The 23001-nt window shown below is 37.4% G+C and overlaps 1 protein-coding gene across 5 annotated transcripts in view; it reads left to right on the top strand.

The window, feature by feature from the left end:
* Window positions 1-22831, top strand: part of LOC148842625 (golgin candidate 5-like) — a 40195-nt gene extending 17364 nt beyond the window's left edge. Inside the window, exons 6-20 of one of the 5 annotated variants that reach the window (XR_016103531.1) lie at window positions 2066-2180; window positions 7477-7538; window positions 7663-7710; window positions 15928-16212; window positions 16300-16359; window positions 16482-16565; window positions 16694-16759; window positions 16861-16959; window positions 17047-17265; window positions 18762-18887; window positions 18984-19184; window positions 20149-20208; window positions 20285-20398; window positions 21706-21780; window positions 22430-22831. Coding sequence is in view for 2 of the 5 variants with exons in the window: in XM_088958984.1 (XP_088815110.1) it covers window positions 2066-2180; window positions 7477-7538; window positions 7663-7710; window positions 15928-16212; window positions 16300-16359; window positions 16482-16565; window positions 16694-16759; window positions 16861-16959; window positions 17047-17265; window positions 18779-18887; window positions 18967-19184; window positions 20149-20208; window positions 20285-20398; window positions 21706-21780; window positions 21880-21921 (1656 nt within the window). In the remaining 3 variants the exon portion in view is untranslated. Of the gene's footprint in view, window positions 1-2065; window positions 2181-7476; window positions 7539-7662; window positions 7711-15927; window positions 16213-16299; window positions 16360-16481; window positions 16566-16693; window positions 16760-16860; window positions 16960-17046; window positions 17266-18761; window positions 18888-18966; window positions 19185-20148; window positions 20209-20284; window positions 20399-21705; window positions 21781-21879; window positions 22381-22429 lie in introns of those variants that run through there. The other 4 variants (XR_016103529.1, XR_016103530.1, XM_088958985.1 and 1 more) reach the window with 4 other exon arrangements.
* The last annotated feature ends 170 nt before the right edge of the window (window positions 22832-23001 follow it).

Here is a 23001-nt window from a genome sequence, read left to right as displayed (position 1 = left end):
GTGTTAAGAAGAAGAGGAAAGGTTTTATAGGGTATTTTACCTTCTGCTATCATTTGTACTGTGTGGAGAAAAAAGGAACATGCACATTTTTGAGAATAAACGCACAGATATGGATGTAATAAGAAGCAATTTAAAAGGACTATTACGTTCATGGATAAGTATACAAAAACCTTTTCAGGGAATCTGACCTAGTTCTTTTCTTGATGCTGGGTCTCTTCTTAGTCATACATTTTTGCTTTGTTTTTGTATATCCCCACTGTACAATCTCTCAATGTGCATGGGTTGATTGTATATTTTGGTAGTATATTATCTTACCTTTTCAAAAAAAAAAAAAAAAAAAGAAAACTCAGCCTTAATCCTGACTATTTGGGGTTGACTACATAAATCCTGTCCCACCATTTTTCTCTAGCTACGTTTTCTGTCAAATTATAAGTCTTTAAATAATTTTATGTCACTTCCAGACCACATATTCCTTGATCTTCTACTAGCTTTCATAGATCTTTCTACTTGCATCATTTCACTCCTCATTGGTGCAGTCATTAGTTGTCTATATACATGACCAAACCATCTTAGTCTACTTTCTCTCATCTTGCTACTAATTGGGGAATGGGGTTACAGCTAAGTCCTTTCCAATGCCCTCATTTCTGATTCTGTCCTTTCTATGTTTCCACTCATCCAGTGGTGATATGACCTAAGTCTTCATGCCAGTGGTGATATGACCTCTTCTCTTGTGTGTGAGGCAAATAACATTGAAATCGTTCCCTTTACACCAAGGATCTTCCAATAATCCCCAGATGCTGTAAAGTTCTTTCCATATCTCCCTTCTACCTTTATATGATATAAGCCTGTATGCATATTTAGGATTTAAGGCACCATTTAAATATGTAACTTTGATACAAATAAACTCACATTTGCAGCCACAGATGCTAGACCTAATAATTCTGATTATTGAGATCTTTATGATTGACAAAAGTAAATATATCCCTAGAAGCCCCAAGAAATGGAGCTATAGTCTGGCTTCTATTAATATCTATCCAAAAACTTTCTGGCTTGTCTAACACTTATCTCCTGAATTTGGAAATACAGAATTGAACCATGTTAGTTTCATTTTCTGCAAATATTTCTTGGTCATTCTCTCTTTCTGGCACTGCCCAAACATCTCATATTCCAAGTCAGATGCCTCACAAAATAAACTTCTTGGCCCCTAACAACTGGAATTGCTAGTTTTGGTAGGGTGATTCTTTGTACTCTTATTAGTCATGTTACAGTTTCTACTAGATTTAATAAAAACCTATTGACACTAATTCCATTTCAACAAAGCCCTTGATTTTAGAAATTAAATCTAAACTTATCCCAAATTTTCCATTTAATTTATCTTTAATCCAAAAACATATTCAATTGAAACCCACATTTTTTTTTCTTTTGACTTGCATCAAAATGTCTTGAGTATTACCTTTGCACTCCCTTCTTCATTAGTTTTGTTGAAAGCTTTTTATTGATGATAAAAGAAATGCACCTACTGAAATATGGGGTATGTTTGGCCCTTTTAACATTTCAAGTTTTCTTATGATCTTTTCAAGAAATTTTCTTAATGTAAAAATGATAATTTCTTGAAATGTTTTGCACTGTATCAATTTTCTACCCAATTAGAGAGGAGAAAACTTTTTAGTTCCAAAGCTAAGCCTTCATTCCATTAGATTCCTAAACTAGCCACTACTCTAATAGATAGTCTTGTGAGAGTGAGTCTTTAAGATTTAGCTTTTCTAGGGCATACTAGAGGGTATTCTGTATGTTTTTGTATAGAGGACCTGATTGTGGGGGTGGGGCACCTAGGTTCTCCTATTTCTGTAACGAGATTTGATGCTTTTTACTTACATATTTTTCATGTTTATTCTCGCGTCAATGTTACTAATGTATAACTATAGAGCAAACTGTAGGTATCTGTAAACACATCTGATTTTTTTGTGTGCAAAATTCTGCTTAGACTTGCTCCTTTTTCTTCAATGTATGTTTGCACTAGTTTTCTTTTGCAAACAATGATGTGTAATCACAATTATGTTTTCAGGTTTATGCACTTACAAAGGAGCGGGATACACTAAGGAGAGAGCAAAATAAAAAAAATGATGCTGTTGCACTTTTGAAAGAAAAAGATGAGATAATCAATCAAGTAATGGCCGAAGGTAGAGCTACAAGGAATCTGTAATTGCCAATATTGTGCCATATTTATTCTCTTGCAGGGCTGTTATATAGATTATTCATCACTGTTAGAGTGAGCCGAATAGGGGTAGTTTAGTAATCTCATGTTAGTTAAGTACTTTGCTTATGTGGCTGTTTTATTAGAGTACTCTGCCCCACACTTAAGTGAGGGCAGTTTAGTCTTTGTAAGTGTAATTAGAACCTAATAAACATAAGGGGGTCGACTGAATTGGTGACTATGCTAGCATGAAGAATATAAGGAATGAACTCAATGTCTATCACCCCCTTACTCCAGATGTTAAAGTTCAGCAACAACAAAGGGAGCAACTAGATGTTACAAGATTTTTAATGGGGCTGAAGTCGGAATATGAACCACTTAGAGCCCAAATATTGGGGGGCTCTACTCTTCCTACACTTGAGGAAGTATTCTCAAGGTTTCGTAGAATTTCTTTGGGACAGACAGAGAACTCCACACAGTCTGATAGATCAGCACTTGTGACAGCTAGAGGGGTTGGACATAGTACAAGAGGGGGAGGTCATGCTCTCCGAGGAGGCCGTGGTAGTTCCATGATTAGTCGGAGTGGTCGTGACTCGGAGGGAGGCCGTGGCAGAGGGAAGAATAACGCTACAAGGAAATGTACTCATTGTGGTAGAGAGGGACACACAGTGAATTTCTGTTATGATCTACATGGCCCTCCCTCTAAATGGGCTAATCATGCTGTAGCAGGTGAGGTTGATATCAGTGACAGTAAACCGGCAGACCGAACTCCTCCCACATCTACATCTACCTCTGGGAGGGAAATGGTGAGCGTACCGTGTGATGAGTATGAACGGTTCCTTCAAACTACTTCACAGCATACCACTGCCACACTTGCCCAATCAGGTATTGCTTGCATGTCATCTAAAACTTCTCCTTGGATTATTGACTCTGGAGCCTCAGATCATATGGTCGGGACTCCAGGTGTGTTCTCTTCTCTTTCTAAAACCTCCACATCACAAATTGCCAATGGGTCGTCATCTCCCATATGTGGTGTTGGCAATGTTGACATGGCTTCTGTGCCCTTATCATTTGTTTTATATGTCCCTAAGTTTCCATTCAATCTTATGTCTGTTAGTGAAATAACCAAAGCTCTTAACTGTTCTGTTACCTTCTTTCCTTTCACTTGTGTTTTTTAGGATCTCAAGACGGGGAAGAAGATTGGTGGGGGGCATGAAACTGGTGGACTGTATTATCTTAACGGTGGTGGATCTTCATCTGCTTTTCAGACTTCACTTACTCCTCTACAATGGCATTGCCGACTGGGACATCCATCTCTCAAGGCTCTCAAGATTTTGGTCCTGTCGTTGAGTCATTTGTCAGCTTTGCAATGTTAGTCATGTCAGTTTGGGAAACATCGTCATGTGTCCTTCAGTCCAAGAGTTGAGAGTCGTATGTTGAGTCATTTTTCTTTGGTTCATTCAGATGTTTGAGGTCCAATCAAAATAGTCTTATAATGGGTACAAGTATTTTGTCTCCTTTATTGATGATTGTTCAAGAATGACATGGATTTACTTAATGAAAGAAATTAGTGAATTGTTTTCCATTTTTTAAAAATTCCATGCTGAAATACGCACACAATTTGGTGTTCCAATCAAAATTCTCCGTTCAGATAATGGTCGTGAATACTTTCTTACTTCATTTCAATAGTATTTAGAACAACATGGCATTATTCATCAGACATCATGTGCATACACCCCTCAACAAAATGGGGTAGCTGAACGGAAGAACCGTCAGATTCTTGAAACTGCTCGGTCTATTCTTCACCACATGAATGTTCCTAAACGTTTTTGGAGTGATGCTCTACTCACTGCATGTTTTCTCATTAATCGGATGCCCTCCTTCATCCTTCATGGTCGGTCCCCCTTCTCTATCTTGTTTCCCACTTTATCTTCATTCCCATTAATTCCTCGTGTTTTTGGTTGTGTATGCTTTGTCCACAATCTGAGCCCTGGAATAGACAAGCTAGATGTACGCTCAATTAAATGTATCTTCCTTGGCTACTCATGGACTCAAAAAGGGTATAAGTGTTATAATCCCATTACCCGGAAGTGCTATGTCTGCCCTGATGTCACATTTTTTGAGTCAGTCCCCTTCTTCTCAAGTCCTGAAGCGCCTTCGTCTCCACCCGCACTTCCTCTTCCTCTCCCTGTCAGTGATCTAGTTCCAGATGTTGTTGTTGGAGTAGACTCATCACCTCATCCCGTGCAGATCACCACCGAACGTCCACCAATCCGGCAAGTGTATACACGTCAAACGACACCGGCCCCTCCTCCAGCTTCTACCTCATTTGCGGATCATCTCATGGCTTTTATTGTTGAACCTTCAGACCTTGACCTACCCATTGCCTTACGGAAAGATAAACGCAATTGTACCCTCCATCCCATTTCCAATTTTGTTTAATTATCTCATCTTTCTACATCACATCGACAGTTTGTTTCCCTTTTATCCTCTATTTCCATACCTAACAATGTTCAAGAAGCTCTCAGTTCACCTGATTGGCGGCGGGCAATGGAGGAGGAACTTTCTGCTCTTCAACATACTCAAACGTGGGAACTTACTACTCTCCCACCTGGTAAGCATGCTGTGGGATGTAAATGGGTGTATACTGTGAAATACTTGCCAGATGGTAGTGTGGAGAGTCTGAAGGCCAGACTTGTTGCTAAAGGTTATTCACAGTTGTATGGATTGGACTACATGGAGACATTCTCTCCGGTGGCTAAGATTGGTTCTGTTCGTGTACTAATTTCCCTGGCAGTTATGTATGATTGGCATCTGTTTCAGCTTGATATAAAGAATGCCTTTCTCCATGGTGATCTTATGGAGGAGGTATATATGGAGCAACCACCTGGGTTTGTTGCTCAGGGGGAGGATGGTAAGGTATGCAGATTGAAGAAGGCAATTTATGGGCTGAAACAACCGCTGCGTGCTTGGTTTGGGAAGTTCAGTGAAGTGGTGAAGAGTTTTGGAATGAAGTAGTGCCAGGTAGATCACTCAGTGTTCAATTATGACTCAGAAGCTGAGAAGATTCTATTAGTGGTCTATGTGGATGATATTGTCATTACTGGCAGTGATAAATTGGGGATTGGCAAATTAAAGGTATTTCTGCAAAATCATTTCCAAACAAAAGATCTTGGGACATTGAAATATTTCTTGGGAATAGAGGTTGCCAGGTCAAAACAAGGTGTAAATCTGTGCCAAAGAAAATATATTCTTGATCTATTGGAAGAAACAGGACTGTTAGGTGCAAAACCGGCTGAGACCCTTATGGAATCAAATGTTAAGTTGAGCAGTGATACAGGAGAAGTATTTGAAGATCCTGAAAGGTATAGACGACTAGTGGGGAAGCTGAACTATCTGATTATCACGAGACCCGACATATCCTTTGCAATCAGTGTGATGAGCCAATTCATGCAGAACCCTCGTATACCTCACTAGGATGCAATTCTTAGAATTGTGAGGTATTTGAAAGGAGCTCCAGGCCGTGGACTATTGTATAAACCAGGAGGAAAACTTGAAGTAGTGGGGTATACAGATGTAGACTGGGCAGGCTCAGTGAATGATAGAAGATCTACTATGGGCTATTGCACATTTCTTGGAGGAAATCTTGTGACGTGGAAGAGTAAAAAGCAGACGGTTGTGGCCAGAAGTAGTGCTGAAGCTGAGTATAGGGCCATGGCACATACTACCTGTGAGTTAGTGTGGTTGAGGAATCTTCTACAAGAAATTGGGTTTCACATGGATAAACCTATGAGACTGTATTGTGACAACCATGATGCACTCCATATCTCATCCAATCCTGTATTTCATGAGAGAGCAAAGCACATAGAGGTTGATTGCCACTTTGTGAGGGAGAAGGTTCTTGCTGGAGAGATAAACACAGAACATGTGGGCTCAAATGATCAATGGGCAGATTTGTTTACAAAAGCTCTAAACTCAGGGAAAGTGAACCATCTATGTAACAAGCTGGGATTATATGACATATATTCTCCAGCTTGAGGGGGAGTGTTAGAGTGAGCCGAATAGGGGTAGTTTAGTAATCTCATGTCAGTTAAGTACTTTGCTTATGTGGCTGTTTTATTAGAGTACTCTGCCCCACACTTAAGTGAGGGCAGTTTAGTCTTTGTAAGTGTTTTTAGAACCTAATAAACATAAGGGGGTCGACTGAATGGGTGACTAATTAGTTTTCGACTAAACCCTCCTGTTCTCTCTTTCTCTTGTCTTCTTCCTCATCTTCTTCTTCCTTCTTCACTGGGTCGGATTACTGTAGCTGCTCTAAAACAATCACCAATCTCTTCAATCTTTGTTGTGTTTCTAAATGCCATTTGTAAGGGGATTACACCAATTAAGCTAAACATTTATTTAAAATATGACTGGTTTAGTGGATGGAAACTTTCTTTTTGGGAAATAAGTTTCAATGAGTAGGTCTAGACTAATGCATGCTGACACAGATAAACCAGTAAAAATGGTTGTATATGAGGTCCATATTTCTTGAAATAGCATCCAGAATAGATATCCCTCGGCTTAACAAATTGAGGCTTCTCATTGGAGAGACACAATTGGAGAAAAATCAACGTTAAATGCAATACTTGATTTAATTGAAGTCTACTGGAATCTATTGGTGCTGATAGGATTTTGCATTTCTTAGGAGAGATAGCAAACAGAAACAAGCTACTGGGAAATGCTGATGCTTTGTCAGGGCAATTATTAAGGTTAGATGCAATACTTCACTACACTTGGAAGTCAAATGGGATCTAAATAAACCAAAGTAGAAGTCTCATCCAACTCAGTACATTAGAAATCTCCTCCTTTTCCCGCTGTCTAAATCCCACTTTCCTTGTTCAATTGCTTCGTCAGTGTAAACAAAAATATAACTTAACTTAATCATCTGCGTAACAAATTCCTTGCTGGATTTCTTGAAATGCATATGCTACTCCTATGTCCTGCTTAAGATCAATCAATTAATCACATCTCACTAATTTGAGAAGATTGCTACTGGGCTGTTAAGCATTGAACTCAGAGAGAAGTAAATGTCTGTAAATACATAAAGTTAAATGGCCATCCATGGATAAACAAGGCAGTATTGCCTATTATTTATTCATCAAATTTCTATTCTTGTATCAAACATCTTTAGTTCTTGTTTTTTGAAATTCTAAGGTAACTTGATCCTTCATAAAGTCTAATCGGTTTGTTTGTTATATGTTCATATGTTGATATTTGAATCTAATTCTCTTCCATGGCAGGTGAAGAGCTTTCTAAAAAGCAAGCTGCTCAAGAATCACAGATCAGGAAATTAAGAGCACAGGTATACAGCCAATTCTTTTGATTTTCTGATTTGTTTAATGTTGATCCTGTTGACCCTCATAGATCCTTTTCTTCTAAAGAAAATCTAATGGATATTTTTTTTTCCTTTTTTCTGTGAAAGCTAGATCAGAGAGTTTGAAGAAGAAAAGAAAGGGTTGATTACCAGACTTCAGGTATTTAAGATCTAAAATCATGTAGACCTTTCTCTCTTTTGTGGTGGATTATCTGCAAAATATAGGTTTGTTTGCATATTATCATTCTTTTACTGCATTTAATAAATTTTCAGTTGCTGTGCAAATGTTCATGTGCTTTGCTTGTGGCAGTTTTAGATGATGATGATGGTGGTGATAGTAATAATATATGTCCGAATTGTTCCACATTTTTTTTATATTTCTATGTCTATATAAATAATTCTTATTTATCACACTTGTTCTTGTTTAATACGATGAATATATAATATTAGAGATGTGCCCAAATATTTTACAAAATTTATGTATTTTTCATAGTTTTTTTTGTGCTTTTGTCATTTTTTAGTTTTTATCATCTGATTATGACATCATGGGTTGATCCACTTGACTTGGATGGTTGGATTGCTTATTTGCCACCTGGATGGAAGAATGGTTTTGTTTTTTGATCAGTTTTAAAAAAAACTTGGTTTTTTAATTTATGCTATTAATAGTATTGGATATAGGTGAAATTAATAGAATTTATTTGTGAGAAAAAAATACCTTAAATATAGGATTTAATGAGATAGAATGGGAGTTAATACCTTAAATATAAGACTTAATGAGATGGAATTGAATGAGGTGAAAAGTAGTAGTTCAAATTACATTTTATGCCTTAATAATTAGAGAGGGACTAAATTCAAAAATTAGGGTATTTTAGTCAAGAGAAAAAGTTCCACAAGCTCATCCATACTTTCAAGAGTGATATAGATATAGATTTTTTTTTGAGATTTTTTCTACAATTTATATTTTTATGTGTTAAAAATAATTCTTTTTTTTATAACACATATTTTTATGTGTAAAAAATGGGGTATTTTAATCAAGAGATGTGCACAAATGTCTTATGCAAAATTGACGTGTCTTTCCATATTTATGTTTTTTATATATATATTTTTTTTCATTTTTATTATTTAATTATGACATCAAAGGTTGATGTATTTGACCCAAGAGTTGAAATGTTGTCCCGCCACCAAACAGGAATACAATTTAATTTTTTGGTTGGTTTTAAATTTTGTATTTCATTTCCATCATCAATAAAAACAATTTTGTTTATCACACTTATTTTTCTTTGATATGATTAATATAAAATTTTTAGAGATGTGCTTGATTTTTTTATAATTTTTTTATTTATTTCTATTAAAACATTTTATTATATAACTATGACATCATGAATTGTCCCATTTGACCCAGATGGCTGAATTGCTTACCTGCCACCTAGATGGAAGAACAATTTTTGGGGCCGTTTGACAAGTCTTCTTTGAAAGATCTTCTAGAAGCTCTAGGAGTCAAAAGACGTAGTGAGATTTTGCATTAAGATCTTGATAGCCTGAAGACCATTTGGTTAAGGCGGGTCATTTGGTGTGTTTCCGCGCAAATATGAGTTGAAAAAAACTGAAAAAGCTCCATTTGGAGCTTCTTGAAAATCACCCAAATTGGGCTTCGCACGTCTTTTCGTCATTACGTCTTTTGGCAGCTAGATCTTTTTCCAACCAAACTGGAAAAGACGAAAACGTGGGCTGCCGGGCTTCTAAAAAGCTGATTGCCTGCATGAAAAGATGCGCCAAACGGGGCTGAACATTTTTAGGTCAGTTTTAAAAGTATTGGACATGGATCTTATTAGTAGACTTTATTAGTGATAAAAATACCTTAGATATAAGATTTAGTAAGAGAGAATGAGAGTTGATACTTTAAATATAAGACTTAATAAGAGGTATTTAAATGAGGTGAAAAGTAGTAGTTCAAATTACATTTTTAGTATCACAATAAGAGAGGGACTAAATTAAAAAATAGGGGTATTTTAGTCAAGAAGAAAAGTTCCACACCCTCTTTTATACTTTTAATAAATAGTTATTATATTACATATAATAGTAATAATACATGCATTCATACGTATGTATGTATATATGTATTCACACACTTGAACACCCTCATTTGACACACACACAGACAGATGATATCCAATAATATTAGTATTACATGAAGATTTATTTATATCTTATTGATGAAATATATTTCTACCAAAAATATATGATATGAAAGGTTACATTCTTAACAATTTCATCATTCTTAGGGCCTAAACTTTGAAACCTAAGCTGGAAATTGAAAAGTAGGTGTGGGTAGTCAGTCTGGTTTGGATATTGGGATGGGCGGATGGCATGGTGATATAAACTGATGGTACAGAAAATATTTTTCTTAAATTAAAGAATGTAATGAAAAAATAACCGAAAGAAAAATTGGTCCATGTTCAGGAATGGCTAAAAGCTTTTGCAAATGCATGAGCTGCTGGATTGCAGTTCGGCTCCAGTTATTGTGGAAGAGTTTGCTCAAGACTGTTCTCCATGGTAGTTCGGATATTTGCTGAGATTGGTTCACTCTTTTGGTGCCTCTTTGAACACCTCAATCAACTGGGGTCCTAGGAGTGCCAATATGCTAACTGATCAGTTGGAAAGAATTGGGGTAGGCAGAGAAAATTGGGACTAGGGATGCCCAGGGATGGGCTATAATTTGTAAGATCTTTTTTTCCCCTTCTTTCTCTGTTTATGCTTGTATTTTGGGCTGTTGTGGCTGAAGCTGTTGTAATCTGCTCATTGTTTTGAGCCCTTCTCTTGTTTCTCTTGTTCCCCCTCTCCCTCTTCAATGAAAGTTTCTGTTGATTATCAAAAAAAAGTTGTGGACTATGTCTTTTCTTATTATCGAGTACATGATATATTTTCCAGTCTTATGCATGGAACCAGGTCCTTTGTTAGTGTGGAGGAATGCAATAATACACTAATACAACTTCGTCTTTCTGATTTCTGATTGCAATTTAATCTTGAACCAATATTTCAATCTTCTGATTGTGCTGTTTGTTCATTTGTCTTAGAATCAACAGTACAAGGGTACTTAGGTCTTTTGTCTATCTATTTGAGATTGAATAGTCCGTTTTGTCTGAGTTTAAGTTATGTGTTCCATACTTAATGAGGGACAATATTGACTTTTATAATTCAATATATACAATAGAAATACAAAGTGGGTTGGCTGGGTGAGTGAATAGTTTTATCTCCTAGACTGAACCCTTCTTCTCCTCTTCCTCTCTTTCTCCTTCTATTCTTCTTCTATTCTTCTTACATACTTCGGACCTAGAACTGAACTAGGGTTAGTTGACCTATTCACATGGTATCAGAGCAATAAGAAACCGGTTTCGAACTCAATCTTCTTTCATCGCCCTTCATCCTCCTGGGATCGCCATATCAGAATTTTTTTTTGCAGTAACACTTAGACAGATTGGAAGATCGATAAGGGGCCAAAAAAGGAGTGATCATTTTTTGTTCTTGGAGGTAAATATGGCTCTAGTTTCTGTGGTGGTGTACTAAATGCCCTCTACTTGATGATACGAAGGGGGCTCGTTGTGGACAGGTGTGAACAGAAATTTCTATTCGGATAATAGTGGAGTGTGGTTGTTTTTCTTTGGGCTGGATTTCATTTATGTGGCAGTGTGGATTGGTAGGTATGCATATGAACCTCTTTTCTTTCTGTTTATACCTGGATATGTGTGTTGACAAAAGGGTTTTTGAGTGCTGAGCTCATGACAACAGTAGTGTGGTCATAATTATATTTTATTGTGAAGTGTGTGGTGTGGTGCTGAATAGTAGAGGGTGACTCTTTTGTTTATTATAGTGATTTCTTTGTGGGGTGAGGTGAATCGGTTAGGATGGCATCAACTGGAGAAGGTGGTGACAATAAGACAAGTGTTATGATTTCTCCTGATTACTTAAATGTTCAAATGACCTCTGTTAAATTAAATGGTGAGAACTATGTGCCATGGGCTAAATCTGTGGACGTGTTTTTAAGAGCCAAGAAAAAGGTGAAACATGTGAGAGAGGAGAAACTCTCTTATGATTCTCTAGGGTTTAGTGATTGGGAACAGGAGGATGCACAGATTATGACCTAGTTGTGGAATAGCATGGAACCTAAAATTAGTGTTAATTTTATGTTCCTGGATAAAACTAAGGAAATCTAGGACCACACTAAGAAACTTTATTCCGGCCAAGATAATACGACTAGAGTATATCGGCTTTATCAGTACTTTAATCTGAAGCAGGGTAACCAAAGCTTGGAAGAATACTATGCAAGCATGAGGAACTTTCGTAATGAGCTTAATGTAAATCATCCTTTGACTCCAGATGTTCAAGTTCAGTAACAACATGGGAACAACTTGATGTGACAAGGTTTCTAGTGGGTTTAAAGGCTGAATATGAACCTATTTGAGCACAAATACTGGGAGGGTCTGCTATTCCCTCTCTTGAAGAAGTGTTTGCTCGTCTTCAGAGGATTTCTATTGATTCTACATAGTCTTCCTCTCTCTCGGACATGTCTGGTTTTGTGGTGACTAGAGGGGGAGGTCATGGAAATAGAGGTGGTGGATGTGGTCGTGGGTTTCTAGGAAACCGAGGTGATCATATGTTTAATCGTATTGGTGGCCGTAGTGGAGGTTGAGAGTCAAGGGGAGGCCGTGGTAGAGGAAGAAGTAATGGACCTAGGAAATGCACATAATGTGGATTAGAGGGACATACTGTTATTTTTTGTTATGATTTACATGGTCCACCTTACACTTGGGCTAATCATGCTGTGACTAGTGGCAGTGGTACAGTTAGTGAAAACCAACATACTGATTAGACCCCCTCCACATCTACTGGTGCTTCTGGAAAGGAAATGGTGATGTCTCAACTCCCACGTGAGGTATATGAGAAATTCCTTCAGACATCCTCTCAGTAGAACATAGCTACTCTTGCCCATTCAGGTATGGCTTGCTTGGCTTCCAAACCTTCACACTGCATCGACTTTGGAGCCTCGGATCATATGTCTGGGACTCCAGATATGTTTTCTTCATTCTCGCCATCTTCTACTTCTCAAACAGTTACACTTGCTAATGGTTCTACCTCTCCCATCTACAGTGTTGGTGATGTTGATCTGACCCTCCTTGTCCTTATCCTTTGTTTTATATGTACCTAAGATCCCTTTTAATCTTAGGTCTGTTAGTAGACTAACAAAGTCACTTAATTGTTCTATAACCTTTTATCCCTCTTCTTGTGTGTTTCAGGATCTCAAGACGGGGATGAAGATTGGTGGAGGGCATGAAGCAGGTGGATTGTATTACCTTGATGGTGGTGGCCTGCCAATAGCTTTTTAGTCATCTCTTACCCGTCTCCAGTGGCATTGCAAACTTGGTCATCCATCTGTCAGTGCTTTGAAATTGCTGGTTCCATCCTTAATTCGTCTTGTATTGTTGGATTGTGAGTTGTGTCAGCTTGGGAAACACCATAGAGTCTCTTTTAGTCCAAGAGTTTTGTCTTGAGTCATTTTTCTTTAGTACATTTAGATGTTTGGGGTCCAAATAAAGTGGAGTCATGCAGTGGTTATAAGTATTTTGTAATTTTTGTTGATGACTTTTCAAGGATGACATGACTATTTTATGAAAGATCGAAGTGAATTGTTCTCTATTTTCCAAAAATTTTATGTTGAAATACGTACCCAATTTGGAGTTCATGTTAAAATTCTTCGCTCAGATAATGCAAAAGAGTACACACCTCAACACCATTTCAACAATACTTAGAGCACCATGGGATAATTCATAAAATTTCTTGTTCCTATACCCCACAACAGAATGGCGTGGCTGAATAGAAAGATCGACATTTACTTGAAACTGCTCAGTCCATTATGCTTGATATGAACGTCCCAAAGTGTTTTTGGAGTGATGCTGTCTTGACATCATGTTTCCTCATCAATTAGATGCCCATGTCTTTGGTTGTCTTTGCTTTGTTCAGAATTTAGGACTTGGTTTAGACAAGTTAGATGCGCGTGCCACCAAATGCATCTTTCTTGGATACTCCAGGGCCTAAAAAGGGCATAAGTGTTATAACCCTAGCTCTCATCGATCCTTTGTGTGCTCGGAAGTCACTTTCTTTGAGTTTGTTCCTTTTTTCTCGAGTACTGATGTCCTTCCTCCTGCTCCTATGATTCCACTTCCAGTTCCAGTTGAGGACCCCCTTCCAATGGTTCCAGTTCTGGTTGAGGACCCCTTACCCGTGGTTCTTGTTCAAGCTCCATCCTCACATTCTCCAGTGCAGGTTAATACTGAGAGGCCACCAATCACACAAGTGTATACTCATAGAAGAGCACCGACCCCTCCTCCAGTTCAGCCCTCGTTGACAGATCCTGTGGTTGCACTTCCTCCTTCTGAACTTGATCTTCCTATTACATTGCGGAAAGGTAAACATAGTTGTACATCTCATCTTATTTCTCATTATGTTTCTGTTGCTCACCTTTTTACTTCCCATTACCATTTTATATCTTTGCTATCCTCTGTTTCCACTCCTAAGACTGTCCAGGAAGCCCTTACTTCTTCAGGGTGGCGACAAGCAATGGAGGAGGAATTGTCTGCTTTACAACACAATCACATGTGGGAACTTACTACCCTTCCTCCCGGTAAGCATGTTGTTGGATGTAAGTGAGTCTACATAGTGAAGTATCTTCCAAATGGTAGTGTGGAGCGATTAAAGGCCAGGTTAGTGGCCAAGGGCTATTCTCAGTTATATGGTGTTGACTATACGGAGACATTCTCTCCTGTGGCTAAGATTGGTTTAGTTTGGGTGTTAATTTCATTAGCAGCAATGTATGGTTGGCCTCTCTTTCAGTTAGACATCAAGAATGCCTTTTTACTTGGTGATCTAGTTGAGGAAGTATATATGGAGCAACACCAGGGTTTGTTGCTTAGGGGGAGGATGGTAAGGTTTGTAGATTCAGTGAAGTAGTGAAGAACTTTGGCATGAAACAGTGTTAAGTAGACCATTCTGTGTTCAACCATGACTCAAAAGATGGGAAAATCTTGTTAGTGGTGTATGTGGATGATATTGTCATAACTGGTAGTGTCAGCAATGGGATTGACAGGTTGAAAAACTTTCTACAAGATCACTTCCACAAGAAGGATCTTGATAAGCTGAAATACTTCCTGGAAATAGAAGTTGCAAGGTGAAGAGTTTGATGATAGGGCTGTTAGGTGCCAAACCAGCTGAAATACCCATGGAACTGAATGCTAAGTTGAGTATTGATGCAGGTGAAGAGTTTGATGATCTTCGAAGGTATAGGAGGTTGGTGGGAAAATTGAACTATCTGACTATCACAAGGCCAAATATATCATTTGTTGTAAGTATGGTGAGTCAGTTTATGCAACATCCTCGGGTTCCACATTGGGAAGTAGTTCTAAGAACAGTTAGGTACCTAAAGGGTGCTCCAGGTCGTGGTTTGTTATACAAAAGTGGAGGAACTCTTGAGATAGAAGGGTATACAGATGTTGATTGGGCCAGATCTATGCCGGATCGGAGGTCAACTACAGGATATTATACCTTCCTTGGTGGCAATCTAGTAACTTGGAAGAGTGAGAAACAAACAGTGGTGGCAAGGAGTAGCGTAGAAGCCGAGTACAGGGCTATGGCTCATACCACGTGTGAACTAGTATGGCTGAAAAATCTCTTGCAAGAAATAGGGTTCTCAATTGACAGGCCCATGAGGTTGCACTGTGATAATCAAGTTGTTGTACACATTTATTCTAATCCAATCTTCCATGAGAGAACAAAGCATATTGAAGTCGACAGCCACTTTGTATGAGAAAAAGTGATCGATGGAGTGATAACTACAGCTCATGTGAGTTTAGGAAACCAGTGGGAAGATTTGTTTACAAAGGGGCTGTCTCGGGGAAGAGTGGATTACATATGTGACAAGTTGGGACTATATGACATATATTCTCCAGCTTGAGGGGGAGTGTTAGAATCAACAGTACAAGGGTATTTAGGTCTTTTGTCTATCTAATTAAGATTGAATAGTCTGTTTTGTTTGAGTTTAAGTTGTGTCCCATACTTGATGAGGGACAATATTGACTTTTGTAATTCAATATATACAATATAAATACAAAGTGGGTCGGCTGGGTGAGTGAATAGTCTTCTTCTTCTATTCTTCTTACATACTTCCGACCTAGAACTGAACTAGGGTTAATCAACCTATTCACAATTTGGAAATTCAATGAATTGCTAAAATGTTATTCACAATTTATACTTTATGAAGTTACTGCAATAGGTTTGTTCATTGATGTCAACAACTAATTTCTTGGTGCATTGTCTGTTCCATTTCCAGGTAGAAGAGAATAAAGTAGAGAGTATTAAAAGAGATAAAGCAGCAACCGAGAAATTACTGCAAGAAACAATAGAAAAACACCAAGCAGAACTTTCTAGTAAAAAAGAATATTACATGAATGCTCTGAATGAAGCCAAGGAGGCTGAAGCATTAGCTGAGGCACGGGCCAACAATGAAGCCAGAACTGAACTTGAGTGTCGTCTGAGAGAGGCAGAAGAACGTGAAGCTACACTTGTTCAAGCACTTGAAGAATTAAGGCAAACTCTTACTCAGAAGGAGCATCAGGTACTTGTTTGAATCATGAGGTCTTGAGCTTGCTCAGCTAACTACCTGGATATTATGATCATTTTTGTGGTTTGATTGATTTTGTAGGCAGTTTTTAGAGAAGACATGCTTCGGAGGGATATTGAAGATCTTCAGAAGCGTTACCAAGTATTCCTCTGAACTTCTTGTGACTATGCCACTAGATTAAAAGCGGCTCCTTGAATATTTCTATTTATTTGTTACCAATGCTTTTCAAACTTTGGGTTGATATTGGTTCAGCTATTTTCCAGGCAAGTGAACGCCGGTGTGAGGAGTTGATTACACAAGTTCCTGAGTCTACTAGGCCACTTTTAAGGCAAATTGAAGCTATGCAGGTTCAGTTCTCAAATTGATAGATTTTCAGGCAAAGGAGTGTTGATTCTGTCAAGAAATTTTATGTCTTACACCCCCTCCAATTGGTTATTCAGTCTTTTGAATTTGATCTGTTTTTCAATGATTACAGGAGACAACAGTCAGGAGAGCAGAAGCCTGGGCTGCTGTGGAGAGATCCCTAAACTCTCGGCTCCAGGTTTTAGGAGTTTTGAAATGATTTCTTTCCCATATTTTCTGAATTGAATTTTTGTCCTTGGGCGTTGTTAGCCTGAAATCTTTTTGCCATTGGATTAACAGGAGGCAGAGGCCAAAGCTGCAGCTGCAGAGGAAAGTGAGCGGTCTGTGAATGAACGCTTATCTCAAACCTTATCTCGTATAAATGTTCTTGAAGCACAGGTTTTTTCTTTTTTCTTTGGCCATGAGTTATTTGTAATTGTTGAAGCCTTTACTGGGATGTTCACTTACTCAAGTGAGATATTTTAGATTTCATGTCTTAGAGCAGAGCAAACACAGCTAAATCGGTCCCTTGAAAAGGAGAGACAAAGAGCAGCTGAGAATAGGCAGGAATACCTTGCAGCAAAGGAGGAAGCTGACACTCTTGAAGGTCGTGCCAGTCAACTTGAAGAAGAAGTCAAGGAGCTCAAGAAGAAACACAAACAAGAGTTGCAAGATGCACTGGCGCAGAGGGAATTATTACAGCAGGTTCTTTTTCCTGTTGAACAATCAAACTTCTATATTGTCATGCTTATTGACTTTAGCGACATTCTTTGGATTTCTGCCAAACAGATGAAATGCTTTTCTGGAAATGGGTTGGACTCAAAACAGTATATTGACTAGGAATGGCTCTTTTTGCTTGCACTTGAAATAGCCATAATATTATTTCCACTAAATACATTACTAAGAAAGGAAATTGCAAGGAAATATTTATTTCCCACCCTGTTTGGTTGCAATGTCAATTCTTCCACACCTATCTCCACAAATCATGGAACACAATGGTCCCTATGTTTCATATGCCACTTTATCTAATTATCCTACATGGATAGTGGTGAATACTTATTCTCTGGATTGTATCAATTATTAGTTATCTGACATGTTTAACTTTTATAGCCAAATATATTGGATATAAAAAAAAATCTTTAATGAAGTTTCACTTAATTCTATATTTCTTTTTATACGTCTCTTTGATGAAAAAAGTGCTAAATGTTTGGGAGTTTCAGTGTTGTTCATTTTCTGCAGAGTCAAGTCATATTTGATCTTTATGTTTTTGAGGGGTGAGGGATGAAGAAGAGTGAATCCCCAATTAATAACTTGTAGAAAATTGATATCTGAAGCACAAGCCATCTTCTCCCACCAAAGAAAGAAAACACACACAAAAAAAGGAAGTTTAGTTTGGAAATGTGTTTATTTCTAGTCAATATATGCATGAAAAAAAATGAAATGATGATATTCATTTGGTGCTATTCATTTTTCCTGTTTACTTGATATATTGCTGTCAGAGTTTCCATTTTGGGTTGTTTGTGTTTATGTTTTTTGTCTTTTGATCAACTTGTCACCATTCAAGGAAAAAGATTGATTAAAGTCACTTTACATGTAGTATTGTAGATTCCTTATCCACTGTCATTGTCCAAAGTGACCTCTTTTTTAACAATATTTACAATATTGAGATATGTTCACAAATATACTATCTGATCTGCTCACATTTGCAGGGAAATTTTGAACTTAAATATATTTAAGTTACAAGCCAAAGGGGAATACTTGTACAAACCTCATCTTGTCTTTTGTAATGGCTTCTGAAACTCAATTGAGTTAAACTAGATATGGAAGCTCTGGAAGCTGAAGGGGAAAACTAGTACAAATTCTATCTTTTTCTGTGCGAATTACCAAAATATTCTTGAGTGAACTAATGGGACAAGGTCCCCAGGTAGATGAGGTCAACCCAGTTTTCCTCTTAATACCTGGATGTTTTCAAGCTATGATTGAAAAGGAACATATTATAACATCCCATCCCCTGTTTTTTCATTGTTTAAAATATTTTACTTAAATGGAACATAAGTAAGTTGTTTACATGTTCAGTGTTTGTGATAAGAAATTCAGGCAATTGATGAGTAGATCTGTTAACCATCACATTTCATTGTTCATTCTATATAGGGTATTCTGTTCCTAAAATTTATGTTCAGTGCTGAATTCCTGACTGCTAGGTTGTATTGACTGCTAGGAGTTGGAAAGGGAGAAAACTGCTAGGTTGGACTTGGAAAGGACTACTCACATTGAACCTTCTGCAATATCTGATCAAGCTCTGACATCAAAGCCTTGTATTGACAATGGTAGTCCATGGTTTAAGTTGTGCCACTTCATTGTCCTTAGTTTTGTCTCTACCCATTGATTATATCTTCACATTTGTAGGAAATGCCTCTATGCAGAAGCTTTCTAATGCTAGAAGCCTAGGCAGCATGGAAGAGAGCTTCTTCCTACAAGCATCTTTATCTGACAGCTTTTCTGAGCAGAGACATCTTGGTGAGACCACCACAACACCTTGTTATTTAAAGAGCATGACGCCAAATGCTTTTGAATCAACACTCCGTCAGAAGGATGGCGAACTTGCATCATACATGTCTCGTTTGGTATGGGTCATTCATCATATGTTTTCTTCCCTATCTCTTACGTCTGACCTGGGAACATGTTTGTGGGAACACCTTGACTCGTCATTCCTATATAGTTTTTCACACACACACACTCTGTCAGAAGGATGGCAAACTTGCATCATACATGTCTCGTTTGGTATGGATCATTCATCATGCGTTTACTTTCCTATCTCGTACGTCTGACCTGGGAACATGTTTGTGGGAACACCTTGACTCTTGTCATTGCTATACAGTTTTTCACACACACACACACATACACACATATATCTATATATTGCTTCTAGTTATATAGTTTTTCATTATTGGTACTTGAATGCATTCCTGTGGTACACCAACTTGCTTCAAGTGTACCAAGCAATTTTCCTCTCAAAGTGACTTATATTTGCACTGTCTAGTCTCTTTGCAAGTTGATATAATCTTGTCATGTTTTTTATGCCTTCATTTAATGTTTCTTTTCTAATAAGATTCTTTCATTGTCAGGTAAAGGCTTATTTTTTATTCCTTTTAAACCTAGAAATCCTATCATTCTTTAAACCTCTTTTTCATGTGGCACAGGAATTCCACGTGCTTCTAGATTTTCCTCCATGTTATTAATGTTGAGTTCTAGTCTATTTTAGATCATCATCTTCATGTTATTAATGTTATTAATGTTGAGTTCTAGTCTATTTTAGATCATCATCATCATGTTATTAATGTTGAATTCCATTTCCTTATCCCAACTATATGGGGTTGGCTACATGAATCCTGTTTTGCCAATCCATTCTATTTAAAGCCATATCCACCGTTAAATTATTAGTTCTTAAATAATTTCTTACTACTTCTATCCATGCCCTTTTTGGTCTATCCCTAGCTCTTCTATCCCCTTCCACTTGTAACAGATCACTTCTAACTCCAGTCTATTTTAGATGACTGTTTTAATTTCTACTTTGATCATTTGCTTCAGGCATCCTTGGAATCCATTCGTGACTCTCTTGCAGAGGAATTGGTTAAAATGACAGCACAGGTTTGTTTACATTAGTTTCTCTCTGCTCTTATTTCTTGTAATATTGCTTAACTTGAATTACTATGGTTGTTCACAGAGTGAAAAATTACGAACAGAGGCATCTGTGCTGCCTGGCTTACGGGCAGAGCTAGAAGCATTAAGAAGAAGGCATTCTAAAGCATTGGAGTTGATGGGTGAACGTGATGAAGAGGTGCATATTGCATTGGATTCTATTTACACATATAGGCTTTACCTGGTTAAAGTTTTCATTTCTTTTGGCTTCTTTTCTCCTAGGAAACAATGAGATATTTTCCTTGCAATCTGAGAACCAATGCATGTGCTAGCTGTATTGCTGTGGGTTCAGGTTCTTGTTTCCTTTACTAAAAGTTTGAATGCAATGCATGCACAAAGCAGACGGATGCAGTGGGACAAAAGCATGTCAAAGCTAGCATATTACACTGAGAAATGAAAAGAAAAGAAGCTAAACAAGAATTAGATAGTATAGAAGACATTACATGAAATCTCTCTCCTTTTTTCTTAATTTCCTATCATATTGTCATTGTATAGACTGAATATCTCTCCAAAATGCTGATCTTTTGGGATTGATTTGTTTTATTGAACTTTTTTTTTTCTCTAGAGAATAATTTTGTCATGAAAATTTTCTAGAATTTTTTTTCTCATATTAGTTTTCTTGTTGTTTGGGAGCAACCTGAAAAATAAAGGTTTAATAAGGCAAAACTTTCAAAATGGATCCAATAAATCAAAGGACCCAACTATGTATTACTCACCAAAACATCCCATTGTCCAAGTGGATGGAAAGTGGTGGTCTTTGTAATGGACATTTCTATATTTTTTGCTAATATGGCAGCTACTTTTGTTTTAAAAAACAAAACCATACACGTTGGTGAACACCCCCTAAGATGGTTGTTTTCCTATGGTTTTCTTAAAAAGTGATTTTTTGCCAATTTTTATGATTTTATTTTTCAAACCAAAAGCAACTGCCACAAAAAAAAAAAAAATCTTGTTGTTTTTGCTTATGTAGTATTTTTTTTTTCAAAAACAAAATTATACATATTGGTGAATGCTCTGTAAGAAAAATGTTCCTCACCTGGAGTAAAATCCTGGAAAATATTTTCTTTCCCAAGTCTCGATACCTTGCTATGAGATTTCAGAGATTGCAAAAACTAGTTTACTTGCTATAGATTTGTTGAGGACTCATTAATCATGTCTAAGATTAAACTATAACAACTGGTTTACTTGCTATGAGTCTAACTTGGCAGGATATAAAATTCTGGTTTAGTTGAAGTTTTGATTTTTGTGAAGCCTTAAAACTGTATTGGGGCACTTGGAAGTTCAAAGAAAGGGAAAAACAACACTTCAGGGTCTTTGTTGTGTACTGGCACATGATTCAGTTGCTTTTGGTGTTCCTGTTTCTGGTTCTAGTACTAAATTTGAAAATTGGTTTTGTTTCTTATGGATCTAAAGTGGTAACTGTTGCAAGTATATATATATTTGCAGCTGGAAGAACTTCGAGCTGATATTGTGGACTTGAAGGAGATGTATCGAGAACAAGTAAACTTGCTTGTGAACAAGGTACTTGTTTTCCCTGGAAGCTGTATTCTGTGTTTTTTTTATGCTTATAGACTTTCTTGTCTTGCCTTTTCATCATTATCCTTGTTACCATGTTACCAGATTCACAAATTGAGCTCTTCTGTGGGTGCTCTTGATCATTGAGTTTAGCAACAGAATTCCATTTCATTCTGATCATGTGACTTTCACGGTTTCACCATATAGCTTATCCGATTCTTTGCTTGGGTGCTTCATACAGTATGAGCCATTTTTGATGGTTATATTATTAACTGTGTTAGTGCCTTAGTGCCTTGGCCTAAAGCTAGGCTTATTGTTGTATAGCATTAGTGAGGATACAGATGAAAGAAATGTTAAAAATGGCAAGAGAGTTCTCTATTATTAGCTTGGAAAGAATTTTTTTTAGTGAATTAACTATTGAAAATATGCCTTTTTCAAGGCCTTCCTATTAATGTTAATTATCCAATTTAAAGCTTGTAATACTATCAGAGAGCTGTAATTGTAAATTGTCTCTCTTGTCAATGAACTTGGTGCTCTCACCCGTTTAGGAGGAATATTGCTTTGTAAAGGCAAGACCTTTAATATAACTAATTATTGGTTTCAAGCTCTCTCTCGCTATGTATCCACAACTGACATATTCTCAATGGATCAGCAGCTCTTCTCTGCCTATACCAGAGTACGGTAAGCCCATGCAAAAGAAATTAGAAGGCCTCAATTGCAGAATTTGCAGCTTCCATTTTCCCCGGGTTACTGGTTTATGAAACCGAGTAATGGGAAAGATGGACAGATAGCAGGACCAACTGACTATAGGGATCTAGAATCCTTTTTTTCTTGGTAGCAGTTAACGACGTTGGGTTTGAGACTTCGATAGTTGAGGTGACAAGCTTATAGGCGGAGCTGGGTTGAAGATTTAACCACCAATACCAGGCAGTTGCTTCTTTGCGTGTAGAGATAATTCTTATGTTTGTAACTTTGTACTACAATTTCATTTGCATTCGTACATTAGAATGCCAAAGAGAAGAATGCAAATTCTGACTCACTTTTGCTTTCTGTTTTACTTCCCTTCGAGTTTTATTTTATTTCATCTGGTTGCAAAACTAAAATAGAATGTGCACCTATACTTTGTGCACCAGTGCTTCACTGCTTCACAAGTAGCCGAGTCCATCCCCTTAAACTCCGACCCTGGTGGCAGCCGAATTTGATCCTTGGGCTCTATTACAACAAATC

This window comes from Nelumbo lutea, chromosome 8 (assembly GCF_056320005.1).
Source record: "Nelumbo lutea isolate HS-2025 chromosome 8, American lotus-T2T, whole genome shotgun sequence".
Classification (NCBI taxonomy): domain Eukaryota; kingdom Viridiplantae; phylum Streptophyta; class Magnoliopsida; order Proteales; family Nelumbonaceae; genus Nelumbo; species Nelumbo lutea.
Note: the sequence above shows the minus strand (reverse complement) of the source record. Positions and strands in the feature narration are given on the sequence as shown.